General features: G+C 35.8%; 3 protein-coding genes across 7 annotated transcripts in view; 2 read left to right on the forward strand and 1 right to left on the reverse strand.

Annotated features, from left to right (window-relative positions):
- Positions 1 to 4,834, forward strand: part of LOC127933286 (disheveled-associated activator of morphogenesis 1) — a 43,764-nt gene extending 38,930 nt beyond the window's left edge. For all 3 annotated transcript variants that reach the window (XM_052530142.1, XM_052530143.1, XM_052530141.1), the window contains 4 exons: positions 976 to 1,036; positions 1,326 to 1,457; positions 2,645 to 2,815; positions 3,481 to 4,834. In XM_052530142.1, coding sequence (XP_052386102.1) covers positions 976 to 1,036; positions 1,326 to 1,457; positions 2,645 to 2,815; positions 3,481 to 3,690 — 574 coding nt within the window. In that variant the 3' untranslated portion in view covers positions 3,691 to 4,834. The remainder of the gene's footprint in view (positions 1 to 975; positions 1,037 to 1,325; positions 1,458 to 2,644; positions 2,816 to 3,480) is intronic.
- Positions 4,835 to 7,827: 2,993 nt separating this feature from the next.
- LOC128031534 (G-protein coupled receptor 135-like) lies at positions 7,828 to 9,825 on the reverse strand. Its single transcript, XM_052619828.1, has one exon. It carries the CDS (start codon positions 9,603 to 9,605, stop codon positions 8,256 to 8,258), a length of 1,350 nt encoding a protein of 449 aa, XP_052475788.1. The 5' UTR covers positions 9,606 to 9,825; the 3' UTR covers positions 7,828 to 8,255.
- Positions 9,826 to 16,760: 6,935 nt separating this feature from the next.
- LOC127933601 (JNK1/MAPK8-associated membrane protein) lies at positions 16,761 to 20,661 on the forward strand. 3 transcript variants are annotated; one of them, XM_052530677.1, is made up of 7 exons: positions 16,761 to 16,919; positions 17,115 to 17,194; positions 17,768 to 17,922; positions 18,491 to 18,697; positions 18,781 to 18,962; positions 19,455 to 19,531; positions 19,633 to 20,661. In XM_052530677.1, the coding sequence occupies exons 1-7, from the start codon at positions 16,916 to 16,918 to the stop codon at positions 19,849 to 19,851; spliced, it is 924 nt and encodes a 307-aa protein (XP_052386637.1). In that variant the 5' UTR covers positions 16,761 to 16,915; the 3' UTR covers positions 19,852 to 20,661. The 3 variants fall into 3 exon arrangements, with proteins under 3 accessions (XP_052386637.1, XP_052386638.1, XP_052386639.1); XM_052530678.1 differs by having other exon boundaries at positions 16,813 to 17,021; XM_052530679.1 differs by having other exon boundaries at positions 16,852 to 16,919; positions 17,115 to 17,189.
- Positions 20,662 to 21,305: the final 644 nt, after the last annotated feature.

Genomic DNA, 21,305 nt, shown 5'->3' on the forward strand with positions numbered 1-21,305 from the left:
AAAAATTTATTTATACTGGTCCCTCACTTTCTTGAAACAAAGCAACATTTTGGCTTACAGTGAGAAGCTTAAAATAGAAGTGAAAGAGGTCATTCTGTACATGTTGAAATACTCTCTCAATCGTATGCCAACAAGACAATATGCAAATTACCATGATTTTAATATGAAACATTAATCTACTGTCCTTTTATATGTGAAGTTATATCAAAGCTGTAAAGCTCAAATAATTCATAGGTTTTAACAGAAGAATTAATAAAAGTGCTTTTATAAAATCATAAGCATTATGTTTCTGCTTATAAAATCTTCTAAAAATAATTGCTGTTACCTCAATGTAATGAGTTGCATTTTATTTTTATTTTTTTATTTTTTTTCAAATGTATTTTTTTTTTTTTTTTTTCAGTTTTAATTCAGCAAGGGCACATTAAATTGATCAAAGGCAATTATATAAAAGACATATATTATGTTAAAAAAAAAAACATTTCTGAAGGATCATGTGAAATTTTTACAAAATATATCAAAACAGAACTTTTTACAGTTATTATAATATTTCACAATATTACTTTTTTTACTGTATTTTTCTTCAAATAAATGCAGGCTTTGTAAGCATGTCCTAAAAACCGTGACTGTGTATTGAACCCGGAATATTCCTTTAACAGCCAGATGTTAAATCAGATGTTAGGGGTACGGTTAGTGCTGAGAGCTTGAACAGTTTAAGCCCATCATTTCTCATCTCATTTTAGGGGTAGTTTATAGTTCGGGTGGGGTTAGAACATGAGCAAAATGTTAGACAGGAATGTTGTTCCAGCACCAACAAAAGTTGTTGATCCAGGAACGAGTCCTTTTTGGCAAAACCACTGTCACTGTGTGAAGATACTGTTTGATGTGAAATGAGATTAAAGGATCCGCAAATTGTCCAGTGAAACTTAATCTCTCATTATCTCTCCCTCCAACTTATTTTTCTTCCTTTTTTCCCAGCATGACTGAACTGGAGAAAGACATTAACAATCTGCGCACTGGCCTAAAAAGCGTGGAGACGGTAAGCACCATTCTCATTTCGTCTACAATTACAAGCTTTACAGCTTATGAGGTCATCCAGTCACACAAATGTATCTATTTATAGAACAGCCATGCAACGTCATTGGCTAAAACATAATTTATGATTACAACTCTTTAAAACTTCATAACTGAGATTTGAAGGTTGAAGGCCTTGCTAGATTGCTAAGGTGTTTTCTTGGGATGAATCGGCATTCACTCTAAATATCTGGTATTTAAGTCATTGCATTACTTGTGTCTCGATAGCAGCCTGTCTGTTTCTCTCTCTACAGGAGCTGGAGTACCAGAAGAGTCAGCCTCAGACCAACGGTGATAAGTTTGTGTCTGTTGTGAGTCAGTTCATCACTGTGGCTGGTTTCAGTTTCTCTGAAGTTGAAGACTCTCTTCAGGACGCCAAGGATTTGGTAAGAACGAAAGTGCACCACAGTTCACTGAGCCTGAGAAGCTAATAGATGTTAAAGGTTTACGAGAGTTTGAGCATAGTGAAGCCTGTCACTCTATCTGGCTGCTTAAATATGAGAGCTCCGCTGCAGCTTTGAAGTCACCGTTAAACATCTGAAATGGCAGATTTTTTCGCTCCATGCTGGCAAACCTAGCTTGGCCTTGTAGAAGTTAAATCACTGCTTTCGCTAGAGTTTATTGGGCTTCTGTCTTTGTGGACATTGGAACTGCTGGAAACATGGACCGTAATCTTTAACTGCAGTAGGCTGCAGATCAGTTTCAAAGGCAGGTTCTTACAGTCTAATCCTGCTCATGAAGCTGCTCATGGGATGGATTTGATGCTACCGCAGCGGTTGAGTTTTATGTTGGGATCTAGCTGCTTTTCTAAAGGGTTGGCAAAGGTGCAGATGAAGCTTTGATCTTAGTTCGAAATGTGAGGGCCTGAAGTTGTCTCACATTGCAATACATTCATACACTACTGTTAAAAATGTTGGGGTCAGTATGTTTTTTTTTAAGGAAATTAATACTTTTATTCAACAAGGATGCATTAAATTGATCAAAAGTGACATTGAAGGGTGATTTGTATTTCAAATAAATTCTGTTCTTTTGAACTCTGTATTCATCAAAGAATCCTGTGGGAAAATGCATCTCAGTTTTCTCAAAAATGTTAAGCAGAACACCACTGATAATAATAAGAAATGTTTACTGAGCAGCAAATGGGCATATTAGAATGATTTCTGAAGGATCATGTAACACTGGAGTAATGGCGGAAAAATTCTGCTTTCCATCAGAGGAATAAATTATAATTTTAAATATATTAAAGAATTGTAGTTATTTCATTATTTCATTAAAAATCTAAAATTGTAGTTATTTCATTATAATACTTTTACAGATTTTTGATCAAATAAATGCATCATGAATATAAAATGTTTTGTTTGAAACCATGAAAAAAAAGAAAGAAACGTATTCCAAGCATTTAAACAGTAAGTAAGGAGATTAGATCACTAATACACTCGAGCAGCCTGGAGTTTATTATGAACCAATCGAACCAAGTTCAAGGACTTTTTTTTCAAGAATTCCCTCGTAAAATAATGATTACATGACATAAAGAATCTCCTTCCTTAATGTCTTTGTCTTTCATTCTACACAGTTTGAGAAGGCCGTGAAGCACTTTGGTGAGGACGCCACACGCATGCAGCCCGATGAGTTCTTTGGCATCTTTGATCAGTTCCTACAGGCCTTCAGTGAAGCTAAACAGGACAATGAGAAGATGCAACGACGCAAGGAGGAGGAAGAGCGCAGGGCTCGCATGGACGCGCAGGTAATGTATCAACAAGCATGCACTGTGTCCATCCCAAACACATGCACATGCAAGATCCTCTCTAAAGGTGTTGTACTAACACCCTAAACAAAAATCTATCAATTCTGTATGCTGCATTCTGTAATATTGTAAATTTGGGTTCAGTAAAATTTAACAGTGTTTTTGTTTTGAAAGAAGTCTGTTATGCTTAACAAGGCTACATATATTTGACCAAAAACTTTTATTACAATCGAGATATATTTTTCAAAAATATATATTGTAAGAAATTCAGAAATTTTCAGAAATATATATTGTAAAATGTAATTTATTCCTGTGATGCAAAGCTGAATTTTCAGCATCATTACTCCAGTCTTCAGTGTGACATCATCTTTCAGAAATCATAGTAATATACTGATTTGATTTTTTTTTTATAAATAATTTGTCGTATTTACGCTCCTGTGATTTAACAGTAAAAATCCTTGTCATTCAGAAAAGTGAGAATACATCAAAATAAAAACATGCAATAAATTAAGGAGAGGGGGGTTATAAAGAAAATAAATATCTTTATATGTACACTGTGTAGTATGCATTAGGCAGTGCTTTACCATTCCATTGGACAAATTAAACACCTCCATGCAACACAATGAACAGGTAAAAAATTAACATACAAATATGTCTGTGAACAGCTCAAGGAACAACGTGAGAAGGAAAGAAAAGCCCGGAAAGCCAAAGAGAACTGTGAGGAGGATGGAGAATTCGACGACCTGGTGTCTGCACTCCGATCCGGAGAGGTGTTCGACAAAGACCTATCAAAGATGAAACACAACCGCAAACGTCCCGTCAAACAGAGCGCAGAGAGCAGCAGAGAGAGGCCCATCACCAAACTCAACTTCTGAGGAAGCCGAGAGAGTGGGTGAGTGAGTGAGTGCTGCCAACTGTTGGTAGAGCCGAGACGTTACACCTGCGTGCACAAGCTCTACCTCTGTTCAGAACTGGAGAGGATATCCAGGCACTGTTTTGTGCTGACTGCCAAAATACTTCTTAAAGATTTCTAGTCTTTTCTAAACCTGTAAATCAGATGTGACCGTGTTTGTGTTGAAGATGACAGGAGTCAACACAGAAAGAATGAGCAGAAAGGGCTACAAACTGAAATGCAGAAACACCCATTTCCACAGTTTTTCCTGCCTGGCCATAAACCCCATTTATATCTGTCTGTTCAGATACTGCATACATTTTTGTTGAGTTATTGTTGGTGTACAACGTGTACTATCAAGAACAGGCCTTGTTTTGCAATATGTGGTGTGCTAAACACTAAATGTCAGTGTTTTGGAAGCAGAAGTGATTTTTGTTGAATTGTGGGACGCAAGTAATAACCAGTGATACTTGTATTTCATTGGATGATGAGATCGATGTGTTTATAATGAGTATTTCCTTTTGTTACATTTGTAACTCGAGCACAAGCGATTGTTTATTAATAAACTGTCCATTCCAGACCTAATAAAGCACAATGCACCGTTTAAAATCCAGAAAACAACCTTTTGTATAAAACGTTATTGAAGTTAAACTGTTTATTATAAATCTCCAGATGCCATGTATTAAATGTACTGACAGGAAGTTTAGTGGAAAAGTAAAATATGCTGAGGTCAAACTTTGATTGCAAATATATTTTTAGAAGACGACAGAAGGACAGTTACCAAAAAGAACATTCATTAAAAAGAGCTGTGGATGCAAAACCTGCCGTGCATGTATATTCTTGTAATTTCTTTTGTTTGTGTTTAAGGTTGTATATATGTACATATACCCATTGTTAACTCTTCTGACCAAGGCTTTTTTTCTTAGCCCTTGACACTACTACTATTATGTGCTAATAGTATTTTTCCTGTTGATCGGATGCCATTAAATCTAGTTCTTTGTAATATTGTATTACTTTGTAATAGTTTCTTCTGTTGGCAGGATTTTTTTTTGTTTTCTTTATTTAAGAATTCATCTGGATGTGAGATATGTAATCAATAAATAAACCCTAAGGGTCATTGCATTGGCGTTTGACTGCTAACTTGTCTTCAGTTTCATTACCTGAAATTTTTTTTGATTTGCAAGAAGATTTAGGGTTAAGAAGGTGCTTCATAGTCATAATTACCCTTAAAACTGAATTATCAAAGAATGATTTGTGAATAGTAATGAAACATAAAGCCAAAAATGGATTAAAACATATCCAAACTTTTATTTCAGGCAAACTGCTTTCAAAGACATCGTATGGCAATGTTTATTTCATAGCTTGTCTGAAATCTTAAATGTAGAGTATATATATATTTTTTTAAATGAGTAATTTTTGTATTTGAATATGAGAATGCATCTCTCTCCTATTACTGAAACCAACCAGGTTTAAAAAAATGAATACGTCTCTTTTATGCCTGCTTATACGGTTTCTAAAATGAATCTGTTCCAAGGAAGGTTTGGCATATCAAAGACCCTGTGCTTTTGTTCGATTGGATTATCAACACAATATACCTCTCTAGATCTCTAAGGCTGGTCTTCCACTGATATAAATACTGATGAACATTTGCAGAAAAAGTCAATCCAAACTGATTTTTATAAAATATAAAAGACTAAAAAGCACAGATATCTAGAAACATGAATGGTGGTTTAACCCATCACATCAAACTAATAAAGGGCAGTCTGATGCTACAGTCATATAAATTCAGAATTTGATCCATTCATGCTCCAAAGTGTAGGCCTGAAATATAGAAAAATGTATAGAAATTGTTCCAAGTAGTTAAATACTGACATTAATTTCTGTATTCTGTAAACCATCCTACAGTACATCCAACAGTTAAGGCGCTTTGTTGGTTGTATTTGTTACATGTTTTATGTTGATCTTCCAAAATCTCATAGAAAATATATTGGATTCCCCTCAAAAATATGATCAATTATTTGTCAGAAATGTATGCTGTTTAGAACATTATACCCCATTCCTATTTTATTTGATGTTTTCTGTAAATGTAGTTGGATTTTGAGGTCTTTTTATTACAGTATAGCAGGTATATGTTTCTGAATGCCTGTGTTTTCAAACTGAAGTGTGAAGGGTGTAAACCTAAAAGCAAAGACAATTCACAATGAAAAGAAAAAGTTCTAGCCCTATTTCTTAAATGACCGATTGTTCAATTAAAGAGTTATAAAATCTTCTCAAATCAGTAAGTTTCACTGTTAATATTCCTGGACAGCATTAACACCCCAGAACAGATGATGAACAGCATGAATATGGTTTGGTGAGAGATTTCTGTAAACCCTCAGGTTCATTCACAGTGTTGTAAAGCATTTGCATTAGGCTCAAGAGTGACTTTCATCTTGGCACTTCACACACACATAGAAACACACAAGTCTACACACTTTATCTGCTGATTCATTACACTAATGAACTCATGCTTGGAGAGTTCGGTTTCAAATATAGGTTGATGATATCAAAAGATTACATAAATCCTTAATCTAATGCATGATAACGCATCTTAAATTCATTTACATTCACACTTTGACATTTTTACTTATAGGCTTGTTTAAAGCTGAAGAATGTAATGTTTTAACAGTGTAAGGAGCGAGCCTAATCCTACAGCCATGGCCAAAAGTTTTGAGAATGACACAAATATTAATTTTCACAAAGTCTGCTGCTGCTTTAGTGCTTTTTTCGATTTTTTTTTGTCTAATGTTATTATGGTATATTGAAGTTTAATTACAAAAATTGTATAAGTGTCAAAGACTTTTTTTCAAGACTTCTGCAATTCACCCTGGCATGCTGTCAATCAAATTCTGGGCCACATCCTGATAGATGGCAGCTGATTCTTCCATATTCTTGACACCAGGCCATCCTCCAAAAGTCTTGGCCTGACTGTGCATGCAGATGCTCTCACACCTGCCTGCTGCCATTCCTGAATCCTGAGCAAACTCTGCACTGCTGGTACCCTGATCCCGCAGCTGAATCTACTTTAGGAGATGGTCCTGGCACTTGCTGGACTTTCTCAGGCACCCTGAAGTCTTCTTTATAGCTGATGAACCTCTCTTCTTGACGTTCTCGATGATCTGATAAATGATTAATTTAGGTGCAATCTTACTAGCAGCATTATCCTTGTGTGTGAATCACTTTTTAAGCAAAGCAATGCTAACTGCATGTGTTTTCTTGCAGGTGATCATAGTTAACATAGGAAGAACAATGATTTCAAGCACCAACCTCCTTTTAAAGCTTCCAGTCTGTTGTTCTAACTCAATCAGCATGACAGTGGGATCTCTAGCCATGTCCTCATCGACACTTTCACCTGTGTTAATGAGAGAATCACTGACATGATGTCAGCTGGTCCTTTTGTGGCAAGGCTGAAATGCAGTGGAAATATTTTTTAGATTAAATAAATTTTTTATGGCGAAGAGGGACTTATTTGCAATTCATCTGATCACTCTTCAGAACATTCTTGAGTATATGTAAATTGGCATCATAAAAACATGAGATATTTGTTTCATTCTCAAAATATTCGCCTGTACACTATAATACCGACTCGACTGGTAGCATGAGTTGTGTGCGGGTTTTATCTGTTTCTTCGTAAAGTGTCACTTTTAAAGTTTGCTAGGTGACACTAGTGACAGAAATTAGCCTACATATACTTCAGCTTTAAAAACAGGCAAAATAATGTTTTTTAAACATTATATAACATAATAATGCTGTTAATTAATGTGCAATCAAATATTTGGAACTGACATGAAACTTTGATTAGTAGGCCTATTTCCATTTATATAAATGCACATGATTTACTGAAATATAAAGGGAGGTTCTACAGGTGATTTTTTAATTGCAGCTAAATGAAAATGCTGCAATAAAATAGCCCACATAAGAACACTGTTTTTTGCATTGCATCTTTACCCCCAATGAAATAATTGTTATATATATATATATATATATATATATATATATATATATATATACATACATACAATACAATAATTATGAAAAAAAATAAACTTTTTTTTCAAAAGCTTAACTATTTAACAGAATATTTACTAAAACACGTTTTGTATAAATAAATGTTTATATATAAATGTATTCCTGGGGCTCAGCATTGCGTTAGCAGCACAATGATGTGGGTTTGATTCCCAGGGAACACATGTTAGGCAAAAAAATGTTAGGCTGAATGCACTGTAAGTCGCTTTGGATAGAAGTATATATATGTTTACTGTGAGCAGAGAAACAGAAACAGCCCCTGATATATCCAAACAATATGAATGTCATAAATTAATTTTCTCTCTCTCTCTCTCAGTGTGTGTGTGTGTCAAAATGAGTTGCCATTGACTTGGCATGACTTGACATTTTGTTATCCAATGCAATAAAATATATTTTTGTAATTTTTAAGTGTGACCCAAGTAATTTTGGGTCCCGCTGTACACCTGTAGCACCTCCCGTTTTTTCCATAATGTTTTGACCGCGTTACAAACTGGTGTCAGCAGTCTCAACTTTGGGCACCGCCAGTTCAGTGATCGTGTCCGGATGCGCATCTCTACAGAAGAACACCGCCGGGTTTTTACAGGCCCACATAGCCACATCTCCGCCGTTTGCCGGGCTTGAGGAAGATAGACGGCTGTTTGCGCCGTGTCGGCTCACGTACCGATCCCGAATCCGGTCCGCTCGGTCCCGGACCGCGTCCCTGCGCTGCGTCTGCGTGGACAGGTACGCGGCTATGTTTCTAGTCCTGTATCCCTCCTCTCTGCTCCGACCCAGCAGCATGGATATATTCGGGTTCCTTATGGCATAAATCAACGGGTTGATGGCACCGTTAGCCCACGCCATCCAGATGGCCACAGTATCCATAGCAGGATTGAAAGAGTAGCTCCCGAGCGCGGTGATGATGCCCATCAGGCAGTAGGGCCCCCAGCAGAAGATGCTGAACACGATCATGATGAGCACGGTGGTGGCGGTGCGCATCTCGCTGTAGAAGCGCAACAGGTGCGCGTAAGTGGTCACAGGCCGCACCCTGATCTCCGACAGCCGGACGGTTTTGCAGATGTTGTAGTGGCAGAAGCACATGAGGGCGAAGGGAAGCAGATAGCACACTACTATTAAAGCTACACTGTATTCCGTACCCATCCTGGAGGTGCCAGAGTGGAACACGTACATGCAATGGTAAAACCCCTGTTTGTGCACCACCAAGCGCCCGGAGGTCTCCCTAAGCAGGTACCAAGGAAACGAGAAGACCACCGCGCAGAACCAAACGGCCGCCAGGAGCTGGATCGCTCTCCTCCGACCGATTTTGGCTTGCGGCTGCCTGACGATAGCATAGTAGCGGTCGAATGAGATGAGCGTCATGGTCAAGGTGGAGATGATGCCGAAGCAGGTGTTGAAGAAGCCGTTGGCGATACAGAAGGGCTCACCGAACATCCACTTGCCATCCTTGCTGAAGAGCATCATGAAGGAGAAGGGTAAACAAAGAACGGCCGTGAGGAAATCCGAGAGCGAGAGGGACATGATGAACGCGTTAGTCACGGTTCTCAACTGCCGGTGTTTGATTATAACCACCACGACCGCTGAATTCCCCAGACTGGACAGTAAGAAGATGGCCAGGAGCAGCAGCGCCTGCGCGGCCACCGCGATGCCCTGGAGGACCGAGTTCCCCTCCGAGCTCCTCACCGGGGTGTCGCGGTGCACCTCGCCCGCGGCTGTATAGTTGCTGGCCTGAGTGCTCAGGCTGTTTACAACGGGTTTGATGGACACAATCTCTAAAATGAAGCCCGAACCTGACATGTTGTCCACGGTCGTGTTGCTGATGCCGGGGAAATCCATTGGACACGGTTAGGGCGCATCCACGGGGTGGAAGAGAATTCATCCCTTGTCAGTATCTCCCGTGTCCGTATCACAGTAAAAATGAGTATGAGCTGCGATGCCACAGATGGTCCCTACATAGTCCTTTGATGCCATACACTACGCTTGGAGTAAAGAATGTTCCCTCCCTTGTTACAGATGATTGCGCTAACAGCACTGCTCGGATACTGTTAACACCAGACGAAACGTGGCTATTCTTCTAGGGGGCGCTTGGAGGCTCAGAAAGCCAATTCACGCATTTATATTTCAGGACATTTTTGTGCTAACGTGTCTAAAATCTTTAAGTCTGAAACTTTCGTGAATTAATAATGAAAATGCAAATATAAATCGGACATAGGTACGTCCATAAAATTAATATTTAAACAGAATATTTGAGTGCTCTCCAGCGTCTGTGATTGGTCCATTCTGACAAGCGCGGAGAAAAGTAACAGGTATTAAGCAGCCTTCGCCCTCGTTCATATCCGAATGAATCAAATTCTCCGCTCAAGAAGAAAAAAAAGAGTAGTTTTCAGATGAATTGGGAATAGCTTACTAGCATGCTACTCTATGACTGCTGTTTCAGGTTTATAAACACAAACGTCTGCTATTTCGAATTCAGTCAAAGTGAATTCAAGCTTGACTAATTGTGTAGAAAGTAACAGGTATCACGTGACACAGTCATATCCTTCAGTAGCGACCTAGAAACTTCTTTACACTTGAATACTTGCATGGTGAATCTTTAATAACCATTGAATTAAAAAGGCCTTTAACTGTTTGTCAGCCCGTTGAATCTGACCACCGTCCGCGCTGCTGAAGCCCGCCCATTTCTAGACTCCGTTTCTTTGTTATCGCCGCTCTACATGTATGGGAGGCCCTTTCAGCAAAAAAACCTCCCAGCGTTACTCGTCGTAATTATATTTTTACTAGTAACAATTCAATTAAAGAGCTCTATAATTTAATTTCTACTAGTAACAATTACAATTATAGAGCTCTATAATTCAATTTTTACTAGTAACAATTATGATTGTAGAGCTCTCTAATTGAATTATAGAGCTCTGCAATTGTATTCTTACTAGTAACAACTGAATTAAAGAGCTCTATAATTCAATTTTTACTAGTAACAATTCCAATTAGAGAGCTCTACAATTCATTTATTACTAGTAAGAATACAATTGCAGAGCTCTCTAATTCAGTTGTTACTAGTAATAATCCAATTGCAGAGCTCTACAATTCCACTAGAGAGCTCTCTAATTCAATTGTTACTAGTAAAAACTGAATTACAGAGCTCTCTAATTGTAATTGTTACTAGTAAAAACTGAATTAGAGAGCTCTTTAATTCAATTCTTACTACTAACAATTCCAATTACAGAGCTCTATAATTGTATTATTACTAGTAGAAACTCCTATTCATGAGATGCAAAACAGATTGCAGATATCCCGCCTACAACAGTGCGTTTCAAAATAAAAGCCCTGTAGCGTGGTTCTAAAGTATCCTGAAATATTTTACAGACTTAGGTAACATTAATCATGTTCACATTAAAGCAAAATTAAGATGATGCCTGAGATGAATATTTACAGTGTTTAGAATTGATATGCAATAATAGAATGATTGTGTTTGTTGTTTAGTAAAATAGAAAACATTAGGCCAAATAGTCTTAAACTTTTTTATAAATTGTGACTCGAGGTTAAATCTAGCCTAAAGTTTTTTTCAAGTTTTTTTTTTTCTTCTTCTTTTTTTCTCCAGGTTGCAATATTTTTTTATATTTTGCCTTCAAATAAGCTTATGCCTGTTGTGGTTGCATGTGTTTGTTGTTAAGTAAAATGAACAAGCGAACACTGAGGAATTCTGACTGTGCATTTAACTCTTTTGTATATATAAAAATATATATTATCGTTAGTCTCATATCATAATTGATAAAAGTTATATTTCAGTGTTTTTGGTAAACAAGAAAAAACAAATTTTTTAGAAATCACATTGTTATTTTTTATTGATATAACAGTACATTCAACCAGATGTGTGAACAAGTATGCAAAAAGAAAAAGATCCATAATCAATTGCCTAACCAATAAAAGTGACTTAGGCAGAATATGCCATCACTTTCTCTTACATATAAAATGCAAATATAACAAAAGTTGTTTTACTCTCCTAAATGTAACCAAGATGTGTAACTTGTGAACCCTAACCAAGTTGTTTCTTATTAATGTCTAACCTTAACCACTGTTTTCCTTTTCTACCCTTAATCAAAGTTCCACTTAGGTGCTGTGCAAACATAACCAAAGTTTTTTTATTCTCCTAAATATAACCAAGATGTGTAATTTGTCCTGACGGCAGTAATGGAATGGGACTGTAGGCAGTCCAGAGAGCCATTCTTTCAGGAAGGTCTGGTCAACATCTGATATGGGCACACATGGGCCAGTCTTGTTGATCTCGGGTTTACACGGATCAGTTTTGGATTTTAACCATGATCCGATGGTTCTGGGGGCGATGCAAAGTGTTGAACAGAAAAGATTCTTACACACAGGTAGTTTACGGCTATCTGCCAGTTGCAGGTGGTATAATAGGGACGTTGTTCTCCAAGATGCAACACCACCTTTCTTCTGTTTTATGGGCACATTTTGGACTAGAGTCTGGATATACAGCTTGCGTGTCTCCCAGAAAGGCATGGACCAGAAATTGTTGAAGATATTTGTTCCATGCTATTCAGTCAGTTTCTCTGACTTTAAGCAGTGATGTGATGTGTAGGGTGGGCCCATGGTCTTTGGTGGTCTCTCCTGTCCCATTGGATTCTTCTAATTCTCCCCCTTAAGACGCTTCTCCTTTATCAGCTCTCGCTTCACATATCTGGCCTTGGGCGCCTATGACGTTGAACAGCAGAAGTTTCAAGTACATCTCCTGCATCTCCTTCACTGACAGCTCCTTGAGCTGTGTCTGTATCACTACCATTATCTGGGCTGTCATCTTTCTCAGGTCTATAGTCCTCATCCAAGACAGTGTCATCGATTTCACTATTTGACGATAAATCAGGATCTGATTCTGCTCTGGAGGCTTTACTGGCTGTTTCCTCTTCTATTTGTTGCCACATGTCTACGCCATTACCTTCTTTCTCAGGTCTGCTCTCATCTAAATCCTCCAACTCCACTACAGTGGTATCAACTTTATTTCCTGACATTAAAATAGAAAATGGAGTGCTGTTGAGTATTTTAACTCAGTAAATCATGTTAAATTCATAGGTCCACTGCAAAAAAAAAAAAAAAAAAAAAAAAATCTAAATCTTACCAAATACTTCTTATGTCTAGTCAAAATGTCTAATTTATATAAAAAACTATTTTACTTTTTTATTTTACTATTTTTACTTTTATTTGCATTTAAAATAAAAAGTAAATCCTTGAAAAATTACTTCACTTTATTTTTTCCAGCATCTTTGCATATCTGAACCCTTTCCAGAAGTGACTGTATGATTTTGAGATACATCCTTTCACATTGAGGACATTTGAGGGACTCAAACACAACTATTTAAAAAGATTCAAACATTCACTGATGCTCCAGAAGGAAACAAGATGCATTAAGAGCTGGGGGGTGAAAACTTTTGGAATTTGAAGATCAAGGTAAATTGTACTTAATTTGTGCACCGGGAAACATACAAGTATCTTCTGTTGCTTACGAAGGGCAGAACTAAATGGAAAACAATTATATTTCAACAAAATAAGAAAAATTTGGCCATATTCATCGTGTTCAAAAGTTTTCAACTCCCAGCTCTTAATGCATCTTGTTTCCTTCTGGAGCATCAGTGAATGTTTGAATCTTTTTAAATAGTTGTGTTTGAGTCCCTCAAATGTCCTCAGTGTGATAAGGTGTATCTCAAAATCATAAAGTCACTGCTGGAAAGGGTTCAAATATGCAAAGATGCTGGAAAACTGAAGAATCTGCAGGAGCTTAAAGATTTTTCTGAAGAACGCTGCTCAGTTTAACTGTTCAGAACAAACAAGGGACTCATGCACAACCATCACAAAACAGAAAGACAGTCGAGGATCATCAGGTAACAGAACACAGTACTAAGAACCAAAGGTTCCCAAACTTTTGAGTGGGGTTATTTTAATAATTTCAGGAATTATTTTGTCTTGTGGACTAAATGTTAATATCTTTTATGCACAATATCTTACTCAGGACAGTACTAAATAAAAAATAACATGCATTTAGTATGATCTCTCTTATTTTTTGAAAATTACTCATATTTTCACAGATTCTGCAAGGGGTGCCCAAACTTTCGATCCCCACTGTAAAAACATAAAAACTATCCTATTGTATTATTTGTCTGATGATGTTCAATTATCAATCAATTCATCCATAACCAAGAGAATTAATAGATGATTTTCATTATCATTATTATTACTATCATCATTATCATAGATTTTGGCCTTTATCATAGACCTTTCAGTGTCCCACATCAAAAAAAATGAAATGTTGGGTTTAATTAAAAATATTATGTCACCAGGTTCAACACAATTTGTTTAACTAATCTCAACAAACAATAATTTAGTTCATTTTACAAAAGATGTTAAAGTAAACTTAAATTAACAAACCTTAGTAGAATCAACAAACAACAATTAAGTTCATTGAACATGAAAATTGTGATTAATGATGACAAAGAAAAATAACTGATTCCACTTCAGAAACACCGCCCCCTGCAATAAGGATTTTGTAAGACTTTAACACCGAATCAGTAAACTAGAGTGCAGTCGCCCAATACAAATAAACATCATCATTGCTTCTTAATTAAGGTTCATCAAACAGACCACAAACACACGTTTGAAGTGCAATGTTACATTTCCCACAACTTATTTGTGTGATTTGTTCTAAATTACATTAGAACAAGTTCATTAACTCAACTATGATCTGTTATTACTCAGGTACCTATCTAATGGTGCTACACTTCTGCAAGAGGGTGACAGAACAACAATTACCCATAATACACTGCAAAATCCTCAGCCAATGAGATTCAAGTCTGTATTGGTTTTATTAATCTGTTACTTTTATGCAACAGTTATGTTGGCTGAACAAATCATTTTTAAGCTGACAATACACACTTTTTTGTTGAATGAACTAGACTAAATTAAGTTCACATTGTTAAAGTAAATTGGCAAAAGTGAAAGTAAATTTTTTTGAGTGTAGGAAGCAGCAGATTGTTTTTAGACAACTTGCAGTTAAGAGCACTAATATGTCTATAATTTCTTTTATGAATGTGTTATCTGCATTTTCTCTTTTTATTTTGTTAGGAGACGTCCTGGGGATTTAAAATGGTATTGTGTTTGAATTTAATGTTTTTGCTACAAATCGCAGATATTGCAGACTGCTCAGCCCTGCCTCTCCACCGTGTACTTCGTCCATGTCAGCTGGGGGCGCCAAAATTTCCCGCCTGCCTGTTTATATACCCCAGTTGAATATGCATAAGGCACGATTAGCATAATGATATGTCACCGATTACAGAGCTCTGTAATGCAATTGTTACTAGTAAGAATTGCTATTGTAGAGCTCTGTAATTCAATTTGAACTAGTAATATTGCAATTACAGAGCTCTCTAATTCTAATTGTTACTAGTAAGAACTGAATTATGGAGCTCTGTAACTTAATTCTTACTAGTAACAATTCAATTAGAGAGCTCTGTAATTTAATTATAGAGCTCTATAAACAAATTGTTACTAGTAACAATTGAATTAGAGAGCTCTATAATTAAATTATTACTAGTAAGAATTGCAATTAGAGAGCTCTGCAATTGAATTCTTACTAGTAATAATTTGATTATAGAGCTCTATAAATGAATTACAGAGCTCTCTAATTGAATTGTTACTAGTAACAATTATGATTAGAGAGCTCTGTAATTCAATTGTTACTAGTAACAATTACGATTAGAGAGCTCTCTAATTCAATTGTTACTAGTAACAATTGAATTAGAGAGCTCTGTAATTCAATTAGAGAGCTCTGCAATTACACATATCTTTAATGTGTATTTTTACTAGTAATAAATCAATTGAAGAGCTCTGTAATTCAATTGTTACTAGTAAGAATTCAATTAGAGAGCTCTATAATGGTAATTGTTACTAGTAATAATTCAATTAGAGAGCTCTATAATTGTAATTGTTACTAGTAAGAATTCAATTAGAGAGCTCTATAATCATAATTGTTACTAGTAACAATTGAATTAGAGAGCTCTATAATTGTAATTGTTACTAGTAACAATTCAATTAGAGAGCTCTATAATCCGAATTGTTACTAGTAACAATTGAATTGCAGAGCTCTATAATTAAAAATGAATGGAAGTCAATGGAGACATATGACTAGTAATAAATGAATTGTAGAGCTCTCTAATTGGAATTGTTACTAGTAACAATTGAATTAGAGAGCTCTATAATCATAATTGTTACTAGTAAAAATTCAATTAGAGAGCTCTATAATTGTAATTGTTACTAGTAAGAATTCAATTAGAGAGCTCTATAATCATAATTGTTACTAGTAATAATTGAATTATAGAGCTCTATAATTGTAATTGTTACTAGTACAAATTAAATTATAGAGCTCTTTAATTGAATTGTTACTAGTAAAAATATAATTACGACGAGTAACGCTGGGACGTTTTTATGCTGAAAGGGCCTCCCATACTACATGCTTATTTTATTTCTATGATACAGATGCTGCCCCTGCACCTCCCCGTGACGTTTCAAGCCGTTGCCATGACACCGGCCCGGCTGAATTACGCACTTTCTTATGAAAATTGGATTCATTTGTCGTTCTTTTTGCGCACGCATCCGCTGATGCAGACCTGCAAACGTTCCTATTAACACACACTGTTAATTTGATGTAATCTATCTATCTATCTATCTATCTATCTATCTATCTATCTATCTGTCTGTCAATCGGTCTGTCTATCTGTCTGTCAATTGGATGTATTTGGAAAACGGGCATTTAATGTGGATCAAAATGAAATACTAACTTAAATATTAAATAGTTATAATTAAACACACACACACACACACACACACACACACACTGAAGCAGTGTGTCATGCTGATATACCATGGATCTGAATGATTGTCATTTTATTCCTACATTCCGGAGAGCGTAAGCCTGGCCAGTGTGTGGCGCTGTGACACGATTCTCTTTTAGCGTCACACGAAGAAGAAGGAGGCGTTTATATTCTTCCGGTTTCTGTTACGTTGTTTTGGTCACACATCTTAAAGCCAGTCAACGTTAATCCAATAAACTTAGAGTTTGATCGTCTTTTAATGCTGCGCACGACATGGGTATGTTAAAACGTTGAAGATTAAATGCAGTCGTCTAATGACTATCTCATTCCGTTATACGTGGTTTCTTGCTGTTGATAGAATCGCCAGTTTACTGCCATGGTAACACAAGTCAAACGTTTTGTATTGAATTAAAGGATGTTATTATTTTAATGAAGGGTTTTTTCTCTCTCTCCCTCTCTCGGTGTAATGAAGCTGTAGCAATGAGCTCCACCTGTCCAGGGCTGTACTGCGGGAGGACCTTCGTAAATCAGTCTTTTGAAGGACAATGTGGGGTAACGCTAAGTGCTCATTTTACATTCATCGGCCCATATAAAACACACACAGACTGTTTGACCGTTTACTAATGCAAGACGTTATATGTATAACAGTACGATTGGGTACATATGCTCTGATGTGCATTTTACTTGTTTGAAAATTGTTTATTGTTAATAATAAATAATTGTTATTATTTCACTTCATATTTAGGTTTTATTTGTTAAAATTAGTTGGCTAAATGCGTTAAAAATAACTTATAAAGAACAATACCTCTGCAGCATTTATTAATCTTAGTTCATATGTACATCTAAGAGAACCACTGTCAATTATACCTATTAAAATAAAGGTTCTTTATTGGCACGTGGTTCCATGAAGAATCTTTAACATCCACATTAATAGTTCATTGCTAAAAAGGTTCTTTACCTAGTGGAAAAGGTATCTTCTTGCACTAAAGAGGTAGTTCTTTAAAAACTGTTGAATGAAAGGTTCTTCAGTAGCATAGTTGGAAAAACCCCTTTGTTGTAAACTTCTATTTTAAGCATAAGTTATTTTGGGCTTTAATAACAGTTACCACTCTTTTTTTTATCAAGGTTTGTCCTCGTGGCCAGAGAACAAACTTTGAAAAGATATGTGTGAAATGCACCGGATCTCCTGAGCTGTATGACTGGCTGTACCTGGGCTTCATGGCGATGCTGCCTCTGGTCCTACACTGGTTTTTCATTGAGTGGTATTCTGGGAAGAAAAGGTAGTCAACAGAATTTCTTGTGCTAAACAATGGTACGATAGATGAGGAAATATTATTGTGTGGATCTGATTATTTTGTGTATTGTTTTCCAATACTATTTCTCAAATGATAGTTCACCCAAAAATGTTAAAAGTAAATGTATTTTTAGATTTTTGTATTGGAAAATAGAACAAAAATGCTGAGAGAAAAAACTAAATATATATATAAAAAAAAATTTTCAGCACATGCAACATTTATGCCATGGCTTTATGAATTTTTCTGTTGTAATTTAAGACCTTTTTAGGCTTTCATTTGTGGTAAATTAAGACTGGGGTAGATGAGAAGCATGGTATGAAGAATGTTTTCGGTCAAACAGTTTTGATTCCTATTGATTTCCATTATATTTTTTTGTCCATACAATTGAAGTCAATGGGAAGCTAAACTGTGTAAATGATGCCAGTAAATGGATTTGTAAATGATGCCAGAATTATTATTATTATTGTTTTTTTGGTGGACTATCCCCTTAAACTTGAATACATTTTTAAAGTGAGCTTCAAACTAACCTTTGTTCTCTTAATATCATTTCCAGTTCTAGTGCCCTTTTCCAGCATATTACCGCCCTGTTTGAGTGCACGGCTGCTGCTATAGTGACTCTGCTTCTCAACGATCCTGTCGGATCCCTGTATATTCGTTCCTGCGAGGTTAAGATGCTTTCTGATTGGTACACCATGCTATATAACCCCAGTCCTGACTATGTCACCACTCTGCACTGCACGCAGGAGGCTGTGTTCCCTCTGTGAGTGGCCTTTTCAAAATGACATTTGATTTGATTTGAGACACCATATATTTCTGTTGGTTTCTGATGACCTGCTCTTTCAGGTACACCATCGTGTTGATCTACTACGCCTTCTGTCTGGTTTTTATGATGCTTCTTCGACCACTTCTGGTTAAAAAGATTGCGTGCGGTTTGGGCAAGACCGATCGTTTCAAGAGCATCTACGCAGCGTTGTACTTCTTCCCCATCCTCACGGTCCTGCAGGCGGTTGGAGGAGGACTTCTTTGTGAGTGTCAAACACTTGAAAGTGTTCCCAAGAAAATATGATTACATTATTAATATTTAGAAATATTTTCTGTTCTAGTTGAACTTTTAGTAATGCTGTTTTTTTCGTATTATTATTATTATTATTATTACTTATTTTTTAAATGTATATGTAGTTTTTATTTATTTGTATTTCAGTTTAGTTATTTTATACAATAATTTTTTAATTATTTGAATTGTTTTAGTTTAGTTACAGTTTTTGTACTTTTGTTGTTTTTGCTATTTGTATTATTATTTTTTAAACGTCTATATTGTTCTGTTAATTTTAATTAAGTTTTAGTTATATTAATATAACTTAAACTAATGAAAAATTATATATTTTGCCTTGGCAATTAGCTAAAGTGAAAAACTTTTAATTTTATTTCAGTTTAGAAGTAAAAAAAATTTTTTTTTAGCTAACTAATAATCCTGAATGACTTTTGTGTTTTTACATTTCCCCTTCTTATTTCATCAGATTATGCATTTCCATATATTATTTTGGTCTTATCGTTGGTCACGTTGGCAGTTTACATGTCAGCTTCGGAGATTCAGGTAAATACATTGTGTATTGTGTTTTTTTTTAAATGTCATAATGCCTTTTATTTCATTTTTGAAGACACGTGTTAAAACTCTTTATGACTTACCTCCCACAGTCTTTCAAAAACCTTGTGGCTAAGAAGAAACGCCTCGTGGTTCTCTTCAGCCATTGGCTCCTTCATGCATACGGTATCATTTCCATATCCCGACTGGATAAACTGGGGCAGGATTTGCCGTTGTTGGCTCTGGTGCCTGGACCTGCTCTCTTCTACCTGCTGACGGCCAGGTTCACAGAGCCAAACAGAATTCTGTCAGAGGGTGGGAATGGACACTAATGAATCACCTCCATCAAACTCACATGTTAGAGACTTTCAGTATAATGACACCTTTGGGACAGACACCAAAGAGCCATAAACAGAACATTTAGTCATATTGCTTGTGATATAGTATGATGCCATAAAGTTTTCTTTATGTCTATTTGTTTGCTTGAATTGAACAGAGATCAAATAACATACTTTGTAAAGAATGTTCTTTTACTTACTGGTTTTCTTTAAATCCTGAAAGCGAAGTAGTAGTCAATGTTTCTGTAAATTTATGGTAACTTAAGTATATATTATTCATTTAGGTTTTGATATTTTTTGTGATTTTTATCTGTTGTCAAGAATAGAAACAAATCAACAATCGGTCTTAATGTACAATGTATTTTTTTGTGTTCTATATGAGACAGCTGGCCTGTGAATTTCCTGAGAGCCCTGAAATAATGTTAACCAATTTCATATGACAAACCTTTTTGTGCCAAATACAATTATATGTATGTATTTATTCCCATGCATGTTAAATGATAAAAGCTTAACACTATAAAAGCTATGCTGGCAATGACAAATTTGCATGTGGAATTATGATTGTTTTGCTGCGATGTAATTCTACATGCAGCTTGACCAATGATTTCTTTTAAGCATGTATATTTATTATGTATAAGTTCAACAGTGACGTGTGGAATATAAACTGATTAGAGATATTAATGTTTTAGTGTTTTATTCAACCTGATGTTTTATATGGTGTGTTACATCCATGGCCATCAGATCTATGAAAATGAATGTTTGTCATCTGTGTTTGACTTGATGAATAAATTATTGTGCTCATTGCTCATGTTTCCTAATGCATTCATTTCTGAAACCTTGTTACCATACTTTCTATAGTCATTATACATTTTAAATTTAATAAAATATTTAAAACCACACAAAAGGGTTAGTGATGAAAATGATGTCATTAATGACTCACCCTCATGTCGTTCCAAACCCGTAAGACCTCTGTTCATCTTCGTAACACAGTTTAAGATATTTTAGTCCAAGATCTTTCTGTCTCTCCATTAAGATTCTGTAAGATCCTTTATACTGAATCCAATAATATGTTTCTGTCAGACCTCCTCGAGCAGCTCTCCATGTGTATTCTCTGTTTGTTCGATGACTGCATTGATCTCCCTCGCATACTCCTCGTGTACCTCTTTAAGAGTTTTGTGAGATTCACATATGTTCACTCTCTCAGCTACAACTGCTGCCCTGTGGACACAAATGGTAATGTGAGCATGACTATATTAACAATGATTTGAGGAGGACTAACAAATTCTCACTCTGCATTCTATTATTTTAGTATTTTTTTTAATTAATTTATTTATTTACTTAAGAAGCAAATCTATGCATATAATAATAATAATAATAATAAATACTAACTAATTCATACAATTTATTCCAATTACTTTCAGTGAATATATCTTGAATATATCTTGTTT

This window comes from Carassius gibelio, chromosome A17 (assembly GCF_023724105.1).
Source record: "Carassius gibelio isolate Cgi1373 ecotype wild population from Czech Republic chromosome A17, carGib1.2-hapl.c, whole genome shotgun sequence".
Classification (NCBI taxonomy): Eukaryota; Metazoa; Chordata; class Actinopteri; order Cypriniformes; family Cyprinidae; genus Carassius; species Carassius gibelio.